Source organism: Amphiprion ocellaris, chromosome 11, assembly GCF_022539595.1.
Source record: "Amphiprion ocellaris isolate individual 3 ecotype Okinawa chromosome 11, ASM2253959v1, whole genome shotgun sequence".
NCBI classification, from domain to species: domain Eukaryota; kingdom Metazoa; phylum Chordata; class Actinopteri; family Pomacentridae; genus Amphiprion; species Amphiprion ocellaris.
In genome coordinates, this window is record NC_072776.1 from 4,522,886 (window position 1) to 4,539,323 (window position 16,438).

At 37.8% G+C, this 16,438-nt stretch overlaps 1 protein-coding gene across 2 annotated transcripts in view; it reads left to right on the forward strand.

The window, feature by feature from the left end:
• Nucleotides 1-16,438, forward strand: part of plekhm3 (pleckstrin homology domain containing, family M, member 3) — a 55,862-nt gene that overhangs the window by 28,380 nt on the left and 11,044 nt on the right. For both annotated transcript variants that reach the window (XM_023295421.3, XM_023295422.3), the window contains exons 4-6: nt 1,888-2,033; nt 3,506-3,699; nt 10,632-10,695. In XM_023295421.3, the coding sequence (XP_023151189.1) occupies nt 1,888-2,033; nt 3,506-3,699; nt 10,632-10,695 (404 nt within the window). The remainder of the gene's footprint in view (nt 1-1,887; nt 2,034-3,505; nt 3,700-10,631; nt 10,696-16,438) is intronic.

Consider the following 16,438-nt stretch of genomic DNA (forward strand, 5'->3'; position numbering starts at 1 on the left):
GTTTAGTTAGCTCACCTCTGATTGGCTGAGAGTCAGCAGTAGAGAGAGCTGGGAACAGCAGCTAATTCTGGAGCTAAGTTATGGGGTTTTTCTAGTTATTCTGGCGTTGGTTACGGTCCACAGTAGCCTGTGTGAAGGTTCAATAAACCAGCAGAGAACCAGATAAAGTCTCACTCATTCATCACAGAGGGTCGCTACAATATGTTGACCTGTTTTTACAACTTGTTCATCGGTGTTTCTTCCTGTTCCCAGCGTTTTATTCTATCTAATTTCACTTCCATGGAGACATCTTTCCTTTTCTTCCAAGCATCAGAAGAGTCTGACTTACGCTTGGGAGCCATAATGAAGGGCAAAAAGTTAGTGAATCCGAGGACTTCCTGCATTATAGAGTGTACAGGAGTAATATTGCACATGAATTAGTTCACTGTTGCACCTGAGTGATCACAGAACAAAAGCCAAATTAAAGCTGACAGTATTTATTTATTTTGCTCATAATATTATTATTATTTTTAATGTACAATGTGTGATGTTCAAATTCTGAAACCTTTAGAAACAAGAGGATTTTGAATGGTGTAGTTTTGATTAAAGACACTCGTAATAATCAGTGGAATGGATTCACTGTTCTTTGTATTTGGGTCATGATGGGTTACTTTACTGCTGTGAGAGCATCTTTTAAACTATCTTGTTTATTATCTCCAGGTTTACTCGGCTGGATTAGTGCGGTATTTAGTGAGGGGCTGTAAACTGACACATATTAACACTGAGTTATTCGCTCCACAACCTTTGTGTCCTCCTGATGGGTGCTCTTCTTTGTCGGTAACACCAAGAGTGGACTTGTGCAACACTTTATGGCTGATTAGCTGTTATGACGGACAAATGGAGATGAAGATCTCCTAGCTGAAGACGTCTTTTGATGATCTGAGATAACACAGTGACAACATTAAGATTAGGAAGATTAACGTGTTGCTTTGAATCACACTTTTGACACTTTCCCATGATAAGAAAAACGTCCAGACACACTAGACCAGGGGTGTCAAACATGTGGCCCGCAGGCCAAAACTGGTCTTCCAGGGGATCCAATTCGATCCTCAAAGTGTAAAAATTCCAGAGAAGACATTAACTGCAGATTGTAAATTAGTAAAACTATTAATTTAAAATTATTTCAAGAGCATGACAATTTTTTTTATCATAAAGTAAAATACTAGATTGTTCATTGTTGTTTCTCGCTTTTGTCATTTTTGGTCTCGTTTGTGTCATTTGTGTCATTTTCTGTCTCAATTTTGTCCATTTTTTTTATTGCTTTGTAGCTTTTTTGTCTAATTTTTTGTCTCTTTTTTGTTTTGTTTTGTGTCATGTGCCTCAGTTTTGTCGTTTTGTGTCTCGTTTTTGTCATTTTGCATCTGATTTTTGTAATATTTTGTCTTCTTTTTGTTGAGGTTTTTTTTGTCCTTTTTTTTTGCCTGACTTTGATCATTTTGATCATAAAGTAAAATCCTCTATGGTTCGGTTCCAGATGACTGAATGTTGTGTTCCTTTGTAGACACTGATCTGGAATTTGTAATGTGGAAATGATAAAGGTTGTTGAAGTTGAATTTATTTTTCTTTTGAACTTTCAGGTTGTTCATAATGTTTTGTAAAAAGATAATTCCTTAAATTTGAACATTTTTGCTCTAAAACAAAGGAAGCATCAGGAGTTGTAGTTATTTCTAGGTTCTTATGCTGTGATTTTACTGGTTCGGTCCATTGGAGATCAAACTGGACTGAATGTGGAACCTGAACTAAGATGAGTTTGGCTCCCCTGCACTAGACTTTCATATTGTATCACGTATATGTTTATTAATAAAATGCTAGCACACACACATGCTAACTCAATGCTTGTCTCTGTAGGCTGTCAGCGTCCCGTTGGTCTCTCCAGAGGAAAGGCGAAGGTGTGCTACTACAGCGGCTGGTATTACTGCCAGAGCTGCCATCAGGACAACTCTTTCCTCATCCCAGCTCGCCTGCTGCACAACTGGGACACAAGCAAGCACAAGGTAGTGAAGCACCTGCACAGATAGCACTCTGAAAGTATGCAGTTCCTCTTTCTGAGAAGCATCATCAGAGTGTTGTCGGGTCTGAAAAGCCTCGTAATGCTTTTAACTATTATAGATGCATATAAACATCAGCAGGGCTCCATTACCAGCCCACTGCTTTCCAGGAAACTGCAAGTCTTCCTAGAAATTCTCTGTCTTGCTGAGAGAAGATCAATACCCTGTAAAAATAAATAAATAAAGAATGAATAAATAAAAAAATCTGTGAAAAAAAACTACAAATCTGGCAGCAAGAGTGCCAGGAAAAATAGAGGAAAAAGTCTACAAAAATTAAGTATCTGTAAAATAATGATATTCTTAGCTGATTAAATACAGAAAACTGTAATTTTACTACTACACATTGTCTAAGAACATGGGCATTATGTACAGTTTATAGTATGCATACATATATACAGTAGAGTACTTTTTTCTGTAATTTTTATGAGATATTTAACAAAGCAAGGAAAATCTGTGAAAGTACCAGTAAAATATATTTAATTTTTCAGTCGTTAATATATATATATATATATATTTTAAATAACAGATAATATCTGAAGAAAGTAATTTGTAAAATAAGTAATTGAAAAAAAAATTATACAAACAAATATCTTTAAAATAATGATATTCTTAGCTGATTAAATACAGACAAACTGTCATTTTAGCACCAAACATTGTATACGAACATGGGCATTATGTACGGTTTATGTAAATTAGTATTTTTGCCTGTAATTTTTTACTAGATATTTTCTGTAATCTAACAAAACGGGGAAAATCTGTAAAAGTACCAGTAAAATATTTATAATTTTTCAGTCTTTAATATTTATAATTTTTCTTTTAAATAACAGAAAATACCTGTAATTTTTTTTTTTGCTGATTAAAATACAGTAAAGATTGTGTAATTTCATGGTCAAACGTAAAAATAATTATTCAATTATGAGTCAAATTGATATTATCATTTAAAACTGGAAAATTTATGTGGATATTTTTATTTTTTTAAATTTTGGCCATATTTTACAGTTAACATTTGAATTATTACTTTGAACAAAACCAGAAATTCTGTAAAATCACACTAAAAATAAAATGAAAAACCAATAAAAAAGGTATTGATTTTTTTTTAAGTGTAATAATATACAGTGCTATGTGTAAGCTAAGTGAAAGCTACAGCCCAGATGACACTATCTTAAATTTGCATAATGACTTTTTGTTTACTACAAAAGAGGGACTGCAAAGAGGGAGAACCAGCTAAGATGACCCGTCCTGAGATAGTTGGCACCTCTAAAGCTCACTAAAGAACACAGCGTTATATCTTGTTTGTTTAATCTGTACAAAAACTGCAGACGCTTGTAAGGATTTATGGGCCTCCGTCATCCATTGTAAGCGTATAAAGTTCAGCTTTTTGGGTTTTATCTCCTCATGCATCAACGTCTCTCCTCCAGGTGTCCAAACAGGCCAAGGAGTTCCTGGAGTTTGTGTATGAGGAGCCGCTGTTGGACATCCAGCAGCTCAACCCCTGTCTGTACGAACACTGTGAGGCTCTGAGCACCGTCCTGCGCCTCCGTCAGCAGCTCCAGTCTCTAAGGGCCTACCTGTTCAGCTGCCGGGCAACCGTTGCCGAGGACCTCAGGCGAAGGTATGCCGTCTTCAAGGTTTCTGTGGCACTTAGAAGAAAGCTAGAGCTCTGTTCTCAACCTGTTTTGGCCTTAAAGTAAAGCATTGTTTACATGGTAAATTTCTAATCTGAGCAGAATCAGTGATTTTCGGTCCACTTGTAGATTTACTGTGCAGCAAACAGAGTTACCTACAATTCTACAAAACAGCGCTTTTAAAAAAAATATGTCTAATATATTTTTTAAATTATTTATTTTTTTAATTTGATTTGTTTATTTTTTATTTTTAACTTAACAAACTGAGCTGGTCTGAGGTCTTTTGAACTGTTTACAGGCAGTGCAGATATAATATGATTTTGTAATTTATTTAATTTTTTAAAATTTTATTTTTAATTTAAAAAATAATAATAAAATTAATTTCTTTATTTATTACTAATTTTTTAAATGTTTGATTTATTTAATTTTTTTATTTTTGTTATTTTTATCTACAACAAACCGAGCTGGTCCAAGGTCTACTGAAGTTGTCACAGAAACATCAGCTCAGAAAATATTATTTTCCTGCCCAGCATGCTTCATAGGTCTTACCAAAGTTTCATTATCACGTGATTCTCACCTTCTGTCATGAGCTGCTTCACCACATTGTGTGCGATCATTTTCACAGTTTATTTTTTTGTATTTACATTCAAACCTCATACTATCTTTATTTTCCGTACATCCTATGATTTATATACAAACACACGGATAAGAATCTGCAGCATTAGTTCTAACCTCCAGAAGAATCACAAGGCTTGAGCTTTCTTCGCGATACCAGATAGATACATTGGGACGAAGCCATTCAGTGATTTTAAAAAACAATAAAATCACTGTAACCGCTGTAACGGTCCAATAGGTTTCTATATTACACTCACTAGACAGTAAAGCATTGCAAGAGTCCAGTCTGCCAGAGATAAAAGCATTTATGACTCTGGCAGGGAGAGAAACTCTGGTAATAATTCTCAGATTATAGAACGACGACGACTGGTTGAAACGTTTCGAAATTTAGGTCAGATTCAAGGATAACGATTTTCACTCAATAGAGTTACTTTAGGATTAGCTGTAAAACGTCATTCAAAGACTGAGGTCAGAAATGCATTCAGTCAGTTTGTTGATGGTAATCTTTTTAGCTTACAGTGCCACGAAAAAGTATTTGCCCCCTTCTCAAATTCGTTTTGAAATGATGATTTAATGTTTTGAGGGGAAAAAATTATCCAAACCTACCTGGCCCTGTGTGGAAAAGTAATTGCCCCCCCCTTTTAAATTATAAATTAACTGTGGTTAATCACATTTTTTGAAGTTGAATTTCACCAACCACACCCAAACCTGATGACCTCCAAATACTTTTTCACTACACTGTATAGTCATTCATCGTCTGTGTAATTACGAACATTAATGTTCTATTGCCAAAAATAACACGTACAGACTAAAAAGTGTCGAACTGGACACGCATGTCAGGTGGGTTTCATCAAAGAGTGCTCATCCATGGCCACAAAGCCGAACGCTTTAGAGTTCTACCAGCAGTAAACAAGGAGATATCCAGCAGCAAATGCCCCCGCTTTGGTGTGAGGAGGTTCTTTGTCGCGATTCGAGTGTAGCTGAATTTGTAGCGATATTATAAAAACGCATTAATTTTCATGTTTAATATTAGCAGCCTGAGACTCACACAGACCGATGCACTTAAATATTTGTTATATTCCAGACTGTTAACATCTCTTCGTATGATCTGCGTGTTTACATGTGTGTCTGAGTTCATATGTATACGTTCCCATAACTTTTATCTACATGCATTCCCGTGTGTGTGTATATACATACTGCTTACACATAAAAGATGTGTGTGTGTGTGTGTGTGTGTGTGTGTGTGTGTGTGTGTGTGTGTGTGTGTGTGTTGATGTGTGTGTCGGTCAGAGGGGATGATTGTTTATCTGAGTGGGGTCCCACACTGAAAGCCTTGTCTGAGAGCTGATGGATGCTTTTTGCCCCGGTTCAGGTCACTAATACACTCTGATCCGACGGAGCATTTCCACAGGAGAGTCAGACTTCAATTTCATTCATTCTCTGTCCGTTATTAATGCATTACTAGTTAGGAGCCAGAGTCTAGTAGTATTTCCTATATTTCCTTCTTTTTATTGCATGTAGAGCTGCGGTATTTATGTCATTAATCAATCAATTTATGGAGAGTAGATTCATGAATAACAATTTGGTTCTTGATTAATTATTAGAGCAAAAATGCCAACAATTTCAGCTTCTCAGACGTGAACATATGCTCATTTTTGAGACTTTTGTGATAGTAAATTGAATACGTTTGGGTTATGTATCGTTAAGAAGAAACTGTCAACCAAAATTGTCTTAAAGCAGGAGTGTCAAACCCATTTAGTCCAGGTTCCACATTTGATCAATTTGATCTCAAGTGGGCCGGACCAGTAAAATCACAGCATAATAACCTGTAAAAAAAACGCAACTCCAAATTGTACCGTTGTTTAGTGCAAAAATGTAAGTTTTGAAAATTTTCATATTTAAGAAATTATCTTTTTACAAAACATCATGAACAACCTGAAATTTCTAAAGAAAAATAAGTTCAGTTTCAGCAACATTCAGCTTCAGTTTATCATTTCCACATTACAACTTCCAGATCACAGAGTGTCTACAAAGGAACACAACATTTAGTCATCTGGAACTGCACCATAGAGGATTTTACTTTATGATCAAAACGACAAAAGTCAGACAAGAAATGACAAACTACAACAAAAACAAGACAAAATATTCCAAAAATGAGACACAATACGACAAAAAAACAAACGGACGACTGGAAAAAAAAACAAAAAAGAGACAAAAAATGACACCAAAAAGTTACAAAGCGACAAAAAAAATGGACTAACGACACAAGCGAGACAAAAAAAATTACAAAAGCGAGAAACAAAGCAACACAAAACAAAATAAAAGAGACAAAAAAATTTGACAAAAGTTACAAAGCCGTTAAAAAATGGACACAAGTGAGACAAAAAAATGACAATAAAAGGAATAAAATGACAAAAAAATAGACAAAAAACACAAGCGAGACAAAAAGGAAACAAAAAGACAAAAACATGAGACAAATGACAAATATCAGACAAAAAAAACAAAAAACAACAAAAACAAGGCAAAATATTACAAAAATGAGACACAAACTGACAAAAGAACAATAAACAATCTAGTATTTTACTTTATGATCAAAACAACTTGTCATGGTCTAGAAATTATTTTTAATTTATAGTTTTACTAATTTACAATCTGCAGTTAATGTCTTCTCTGGAATTTTGACACTTGGAGGGCCGGATTAGACCCTCTGGAGGGCCAGTTTTGGCCCACGGGCCGCATGTTGGACACTCCTGATTTATAGCTTTTATACTGACATGATTATTTCATTATTACTGCTGCTTGTATCAGATCATGAAGGGCTGAAGTTACAGGATTTTTATCTGAAGAAAAACATCAGTATTCTATCTGTGAAGAGTTCCTCAGTTAAATTTGCAAAAAAATTGCCACATCGCATCCATTTTTAAGAGAAAGATTTAGATTTATTTTTAATGTGACAAAATATTTCACCCGTATTGTCCTGAGTGTGCACTACATGGATTATCAAAATTGCTAGTTGATTATTTACAGCGAGGACATTGTGAAGGGAACGTTACTGCAACGTTCATGTAAGTCAGTCAGTTTCTAGCATTGTAAAATCACACATCTTCACTGTAAGCTCCTGGTGTTTCTATCGGCCATTTAAAAAAAAGAAAACGCGTTTGTCTGTTGCGAAGCAGAGCAGCATCTTGGCGCTCTGTGTTTACTTCTGTCCCATTAGCTAGTGCCGGCCGGTGCCCCGCCACTTCCAAACACTAAAGGATTGATGAAGGCCGTGGCGCTAAAACCTTCCCGTAGTCATCAGTCTCCTTCAGGGGGGATCTGAGGAGAGATGCCTGCTGTGGACCAAGTGCCATGAACGCACAATCGCTGCCACATGAGGCGCTAAAACCTGGGAGTTAGAGGCGACTGTGTTTGTAATTTCTGAGACGCCATCAGAGGTTTGCATCTTTTGTTTCCTCTGCATCTTTAGTGTAGAATATGTTGCAGAAAGACTGGAAATTAACCGAGTTGATCTCATTGAGCGCTTTTAAATCCAAACTGCGAGTTCTTGAGTCCGCTTCCACGACATGGACTTACCTGTCATAACTTGCTTGGACATGTATTTTTTTATTTGTTTGTTTTGTTCGTGTTTTAATTCTGTTTTAACTGTGTCATTTTTATAACTGTGTTTGTATTTGCTGCTGCCTATCTTGGCCAGGACTCCCTTGCAGAAGAGGTTGTTCATCTCAGTGGGATTTCCCCTGGTTTAATAAAAAAGAATTTAAAATAAAATGACGTATCTCTGACAGGTGATTTCCACGTGGATCTTTGGCTGCAATGTGCAGGTTGCTTTTGCAGCGTGTTTGTTGTCGGTTGCTAAGGACTTATCAATGGTTGCCGAGGTGTTAGCGGGTTGTTGCTAGGTGATTACGAGTGTTTGCCAAAGTGCCACTAAATTTTGGGTGATCACCAGAAGCTGCTAAGCTGTTAGTTAATGACTTCTCAACACTTCAACATCCAATCCTCGCAACAGAAAGTGTTTCTTTTTATCATCTTTATGGCATTATTGTTGCTTTTTTTGTCTTATTTTGACTTATTTTCTTTTGTACAATTCAAAAAACATATATTTTTTTTATGACATGGCCAGTAAATTACCTATTGGGTTGTTAGAATGGATCTGGGGTATTAAATGGTATTTATAGGTCGAGCCAAATATTCCCGGTGTGTCTGAGACAGTTGCTGGTGTTCATAAGGAGGTTGTGTAGTGGTGGTGAAGGAGTACTTATAGCTTCCAAAAAGTTGTATCAGCACTTCTCTAACACTCTGTCAACACAAAGTGACCGCTATAAGTGTGAGAAAGATAAGATTTACTCCTTTTTTTTTGGTTTGCATTAGATTGTAATGTGTTGGTTCGTCCACCTCCTACACACTTTTTCAGGACTTCCTACATCTCAGCTCCCCTCCCTCAGCACACAGTCGTAATCACCCAGCGATAGCAGCGATTTAATGAAAGGAGTGTCTGCTGTGGTGGAAATAGGGAAATAAAACATGGTATCAGGTCTTGTGCAAACGTTGTCCGTTGTTGGCTTGTGTGTACATTTGCATACGTGCATGAATCTGGTTCTGCTGCTTCTAATCTAATCCTAAAATGTTCTCAAGTGCTTTGGTCAAGATCAGCACACACTTTCAGGGTGTGTTCATCTGGGCACCGACTACACAGAAAGGACAGTCTGTGTGTGTATGTGTGTGTTGTCGTCTTATGAATGCAGATGTGGTAACCGTTGGTAACGTGCCAAACATAGTAGTTTATCACAGAGAGGTGTCTGGATCACACACAGAAACACATCCTTGTGTTTTAGTGACACTTCATCACAGCCGTAGACGGGATTTAACACGGAGCCATACATCTTAGTGGTCTGAGAGGAGGCCTCACCACACGCACACACACACACACACACACACACACACACACGCACACACACACACGCATGTATTTCCATCCTTGTGACACAAGGTACTTACAAATAATAATGCCAGTCAGACTAAAAAATTACAGTTTGTTTAAAAATGTTATAGTAAAATAAATATGGCATGTTTTCTCATTTTTCCTGGTAAATGTATGAATTTTAAAAAGCACTGATTTTGTGTCCATATCTTCCAGTGGGCATATATGACTTAAACTACAACCTAGACTTGATGTTTTCTGCAGTTAAGTGGAAGAAAAATGTCAATTTATTAGTAAAATGATTTGTAAAACAGCAGCATGTTGGATATTGACAAAAATTCAATCTTGTGCACTTCTGATCTGGTATTTATTTATTCTATGTTGAAAACAGTGCTCACCTTTACATGTGAAACTATACTTGACTATCATGATTATGCTATGGAACAATATCAGTCACTTGTCAGTGTCTTTTTGTACCATTTTTTTGGCATGGGTGAAGTTTAATCTTTATTGTTCTCAACTGTCTATATCATGGCTCTGAAATATCATAATTTATCATCTATATAGTGAATATTTTTTTTTTAACATATTTTATTTATAATTTCTGTTTTCAGACAATTACAACACAATCAAAGAACACCCAACAGTTGCCAGTACAAAAGAAAAGAAAAAACAAAACAAAAATTAGATTAAAAAATAATCTTCATATATAAATATAGAAATGTACGTAAACACACATATAAAACATGTAAAAGTAAATACAGAGTTGATCAGTCCAGGCCATACTAAGGGGAAGTAGGGATCAGCTACGAAGCCGCGAGACCTGCGTGACTGCAGGAACTGGAGGGGCAAGGGAGAATAAAGTCCACATAAATCCGAGCAGTGTAATCACGCATCAGGCACGATGTTTGCGACAAAAGATTCAGAACTGAGGCATAGGATTGTCTTTTCTAATACGTGCAATGAAAGGTCCCCAGATCTTAAAAAACATAGACTGGGCACCTGCCAGAGTATAACGAACTTCTTCGAGATATATACATGAAACCATATCGTTTAGCCATCTGTTAACACAAGGGGGAGAGGATGACTTCCACTCCCGCAGGATGACCCGTTTTGCCACAACCAGACCGAGTGCAAAGGCTTTCTGAAATGCTTTAGGAAAAGTCAAAATCTGTTCAGAACAGCCAAGTATCACAGAAAGACCGTTAGGGAGGATATAGTGAATATTTTATGCAGAAAGTGACAATAAAAGACCAGATGATGTCGTGTTGCAGATTTAGAAAGTATGCCGAACGCGCTGATGTTGTCTGAAAAGGCGTCTCATTACTGTTTGTCTGAATGATGCAGTAAACTTGTTGTGTTTCTTGTGTGTCTTTGCAGGATTTTTCCCAGGGAATACCTGCTACAGCACATCCACCTGTACTCCATGGCCGACCTGCAGCAGGTACACACTTTATGACTTACATGTGAACAGTAAAACCATTTCAGACCTTTGACTGAGCCGCTTCCCACCTCTTCAAATGATCTATTTTATTGTTAGGATTAGTTTAAGTAAAGATTTAAGGGTTAGTGTAGAAGAAAGGCAAAGTTAAGGTCAGTGTATTCTGGGTGAAGCCTCGTTCCAGATCTCTGATTGGCCAATTAGTATGTCTGGTGTTGTGCTGCCATCTTTATTGTTGTTTTTGTTCTCAGCGAACTATTTACTCACATAAATGTGGAGATACTGTGCTTTCTTTGGTTTCTTTGGCTCAAAGCCACCCCAAACGAAAGTTTAGTTTTATCGGTTTCTCTGTATAAATATTGTCAGGTCTTCTACCAGATTTATTTTCACATGTTTTTTTTGTGCAAAGTTCATAGTCCAACCCAGAAGGAGTTATTCCCTAGTACAGAAAACAATGCTTCTTAGTGAAACACTTTTTCTGTTACTTATCATCTTGTACTGCTTGGCCTCAAACCATGAGCAGCTTCCTTCACATTATTTCCTCATTAGAGCAGACTGGGCTTTTTAGGAGGGGAGATTTAAAGTAGGATTAGTAGGATCTGTAATAGATATGCCTTTTTTTTATCCATTACTTCTTCTGGAATAGAACTGATTATATAGAATAATGACTCAAGTGGCAAATCAGTACTTAAAATGGATCTGATTTCCACCTGAATCCCAGAATAGTTTCGGTTTTGGACAGTCCCAAAATATGTGATTGTGGTCTCCAATTTTGCCACAGTTTCTCCAGCATAAATTGAAAAATAATCCCCAACAAATGCTTGGTGAGCAACAAACAGGGCAAAGAAGACGACTACCATGCTGATAGTTTTGGTCTTTTCATGGGGTTTGTTGACGAACAGCAAGCTATAGAATAATGCCGGCCTTATCCTTTGAGTAAACACAACCTCTCCTTTGTTTCTTTGGCAAGTGTCCGTGTCATAACAGTGATAAGAGAGCGTAATACCCTCTAACAGCCTCATTTCAAACCGGGTTTAGCGCTTTCAAGTGTCCTGATCCAGGAAAACAATGGACTCAGTGGAAAGAATTCACATCTCACGTTGTGAAAACTCTGTCTCGTGTGTTATATTCCAACATCAGGACGCTTCAGTAAAGTGTGTTGTTTAATCCTCAAATTCTATTATCAGATTAGTCGCATCTGTAAATGTGTGATTAAAACTCCACCCACCTCTGTTTTAATTAGTTTTAAATGTTTTCAGCTCAAAAGTAGAGACATATTTTAAAGAAAAAGAAACACATCCCGGCCTTTCAGTGGCGGTCCGGTCGTCTCAGTGAGCTGGGGGTCACAGGAAAGCGACCACAAATGGCTGAAAAGTCCTTTTGTTTGTCGTTATGTTCATTATGTCGTACTCTGGCCCGTTTTTTTCCCTCTTTCATCCCGCTCTGACTCAGAGCTCGGCCACAGACTCTCACGGTGAAAAGAGGCTGAACCTCCTCCTCCTCCTCCTCCTCCTCCTCCTCCTCCTCCACTCCCACACTGTGTCTCTCTGCTCCACTAATTGGTCACATTCAGAATCAACAGGCAGAAAAACAAAGCGTGACATCCCTCCATTCTTCCCAACATCCCCTCGGCCTCACACACGCTCTGCACACATGTGTGTCATGCGTGTGTGTGTGCGTTGTTCCCCGCCGAAACTCCACGGTTTACTCACAAAACCTCCAAACTGGTGACTTCAACAATAGCAGTCTTTGGGTAGAGTCTGCCTCTCGTCCTCCCCCATCCCCGTCCCCGTCCCTCGGAGATTCTCAAGCACTCTGCCTCATAATTGGTTTTCCATATTAACAAGCTTGTTTCTTTTGATTCACCTCCTGAATAAAATGACGCTCTTAATCAATGTGGCTTTTTTTGTTGCAGCTCAGAGGTCAGTGGAGGCTAAACTCCCCCGGCTAAAGCCCGGACCGCACTAGTCTTTTCACCTCCCGACAAATAGCCTCCACCCATATCCCCCATTAGTGCCCCGGCTGGTTTTGTAGGAGCCATATGTGTTTGTCTAAGGACGCTCTGCCCTTTTCCTCTCGCCGGCCTTAAGGATGGTTTCTGGGGTTTTGTGTGAGCGCTAAAGGAGTAGCAAAGTGTTTGTGTGTCCGCATGCAGCCGGCTTCCCACACCGACACCCTGGCATTCCCTGTATGCCTGGCATGCCTCTCCACTCGCACTTGTCCAGACACACTGAGGCCTCTTAAGTAAATGTTAGATGTCTCAGAAAGATGTGCAGTTTCTCCTCATGCCTCGGACTGCAGGAGGAGCTTCAAATGCCTCACAGAAAACGGTAAATTATATGATAAGAGACAAGCAAAATTTATAAAAACAAACCAAAAAAAGGATCAAAATTCATAGGGTCCATGTTTGTAGCTACCAATAATCTTTTGATGATCTGATTGATTTCGTAATGCCCAAGATGATGTCCTTGAATATATATATATATATATATATTTTTTTTTTTTTTACTCCCCAACCCAAAGTTATCCAGTTTACTGTCATAGACGAGTAAAGAAACCAGAAAATATCCCAATTAAAGAAGCTGGAATTTGGGAATATATATTATTTTGATACTTCAGAAATACTTAAACTGTTTAATCAATTATGTAAATAGTTGGTGATCACTTTAATTGACATGCAAGACCTTAAAATGCAACATGAGATCTTCTAATCTTTTGGTGACTTGTTTTCTTCTGTAAAATGCTGAAAAATATCAATGAATGTTTCCCAAAGCCCAGGATGATGACCTTGAATATCTTTTTTTGGCCCACAACATAAAGATCATCAGTTTGCTGTCATAGAAGAGTAAAGAAACCAGAAAACATCCCAATTAAAGAAGGTGGAATTTCTATTATTTTGATACTTCAGAAATACTTAAACTCTTGAATCAATTATCTAAATAGTCGGTGATCAATTTAATGGACTTGCAAGGCATTAAAAATGAAATTTAAGGCCTCCTAAGTGAATGTGAAATGTTCTCAGAAAGATTTGCATTTCCTCTTCATGGCCTGGCGTGCAGGAGAAGCTTGAAATTTATAATAGCAAACCACAAACTGATCTAAATTCATTTGTATTGTTGAGGGGTTGCAGCGTGCCAATAGATTCTATGTTTGTTGATTCTGACTAAGGTTGGCAAAAACCTGTTATTTATTTCTCAATTATTTGATCAGTGTTTGGTTTATAAAATAATTTTTTAAAAAATTCCCCAAAGGCCAAGATGACGTCTTTGAATGTCTTGTTTTGTTCCCAACCCAAAGATATTGAGTTTAATGTCATGGAGAAGTAAAGAAACCAGAGAATATTTTATTTTAAGAAGCTGAAATCAGAGAATTTGTGACATTTTTATACTTTAAAAATACTTAAAGTCGTTGCTCAGTTATGAAAATAGCTGGTGATTCATTTACTAGTCGACAACTAATTGATTATATATGCAAGGCCTTAAAAATACAACTAAAGGCCTCTTTAGTAAACGTTAGATGTTCTCAGAAAGATTTGCAATTTCTCCTCATGGCCTGGAGTGCAGGAGGAGTTTTAAATGCATAAAACTAAATTATATGATTAAACCTAATTAAATATATAATAATGGAATAAAATTGGATCAAATTTGAGCTGCAACAAAATTCGCCAAAATGTCTGTCTTTCAATGAGAATTGAAAGGCAGACATTTTGGCTTTGTAAAACTATTTGTTTCATATTTGTACCAGATTTCTGGACACCTTGTCGCCATGTGTCTGTATTTAGTTTGGTTTGAGGGTTTGTCCGACCACACCGGTTGTGTAATTAATCATCAGATGTACCTGTCTGCAAAAGAAGAAAGGAAAGATGGAAATCTTTTTAATAATCTCCAACTAGGATGTACTTTGACTTTATTGTTTTAACCAAACAGTAAATATAGTCGTCCTCCAATAGGGACAGCAGCGTATCATTACTACGCTTTTATTTTATCTCGCATGTAGTTTCGGCGTATTAAAAGGGATTTTATGGCTTTTGGTTTTGGAATTTCCAGAGCAGACAGTTTAATTAAATTCAGCTTCTTTTATCTCCTTTATTGATGTACACCATGTCCACGTTTTGTCGTACTCTTCTGTTTGACTTCTGCATTCATCACTTGTCACGGACGAATATTTTAAGGTCCGTCTGTTAATCTGTAAAGAAAAGAAAAGCGCTGCGTACGTCTGATGGCCTGGTGGGTGAGGGAGAAACTCGGGGAACCCCCCGAGGAGACGAGGAAACGCCGACATCCAGCAGACATCAGGGTTTCAGAGAGAGAGACGGTGTTATCCAAACAAAACTCACCCTGGTCCTTCCAGCCATGTAATCCCAGCTGGCTTTCGGGTAGTCTGTGTGTGTGTTTCTGTGTGTGTGTGTGTGTTTCTGTGTGTGTGTGTGTGAGTGTCAGAGAAAGGAGGGCAGGCGAGCGGCTGTTAAACAGCAGTTTTAGGGGATTAGGAGGTTTTGCAGCACAAAGACTCTGCGTGGAGCAGAGAGGGAGGCTGGATGGAGGAGGAGGAGGAGTTCAGGAGAATGGATGGAGGGAAGTGTGGAAAGTGTGTAGATGTTTTAGGAGGGTTTTTGGAGGGAAAGAGGGTCAAATAGGTGACTTCATCTGGAGGGTTGGACTGTAGGCATGACATGAATATTTCATATTTGCACTGTGTGAATTCTGAGTCCCTAAAATGCCTGAATTCACAGCAGCATTTCTAAAAAAATGTGAAGTGATGTTTTAAGCGTATTTGTTGTGATGAATTTGCAGGAGACAGTGACAATTGCTAAAAAGGTGCATTGTTTTCAGCTTTTAGAACATGTTTCAACATTTTAATTGACAATATTTCTTCCTAAACTAATTCTTTCTCCAACCCATTTCCACCAGCTGGGACACCACGGTGGGAAACTAGCAGCAGCCAGATGCTGGTTTAACATGAAGTGGTTGGTAGATTTAAGGCACTAAATGATCATTTACTATTGAATAAATCATATTTGGACATATCTGTCAGTGGCTTAAAAAGTTAATTTCACATCCTAGTACACACGTGTTCACACACACACTCACGGCTTGACACGTCAATTAATGAATCTAATTTCCCTTCATTCTTTCAGAGCTCCAACAGATCTGGATGCAACAGTTTCCATCATGGTGATTTGTCTGGTCTGTGGTCTGCTTCTTTCGGACGTTCTCTTAATATGTTTGGAGGTAGAAAAGTGTTTGTCAGTTGATGATTTTCGTTTGTATCCCGCCACAATATAGCACGGGTGTACAGCAGTTTACCTCTGCTTTGGTGGAGAACATCAGGGAATTATTTTTCATGGTCTTTAGCAGTAATTTTTGTTTGTAAGTCAGAGACAGAATGGGACATGTCTGAATCTTCAAACCATAAACAAGGAAGTGAATTTGGTGACATACGTGCATTACATTTGCACTGGGGACTACTATGATCAGAAATGTGTTTCTGATAAAGTTATACGCTAGAACTGTCTTGTTTTTAATAACACAAGTGGACGTTAAATGAGCTACAGTCGTCATGCTGTGGCTCACATCTGGCATCAGGTTCATAAAATATGTTTGACACTATAGACTAATCGATTCTCCAGCATTAGTTGTGGAGATCGCTCATTGTGAACTTACAGCTTTACTAACATTGTTTTTTTCCCCCATTTGGTCCCTACATGCATTGATTGCTCTACCAGTGATGACCCTAGGTTTTGTGG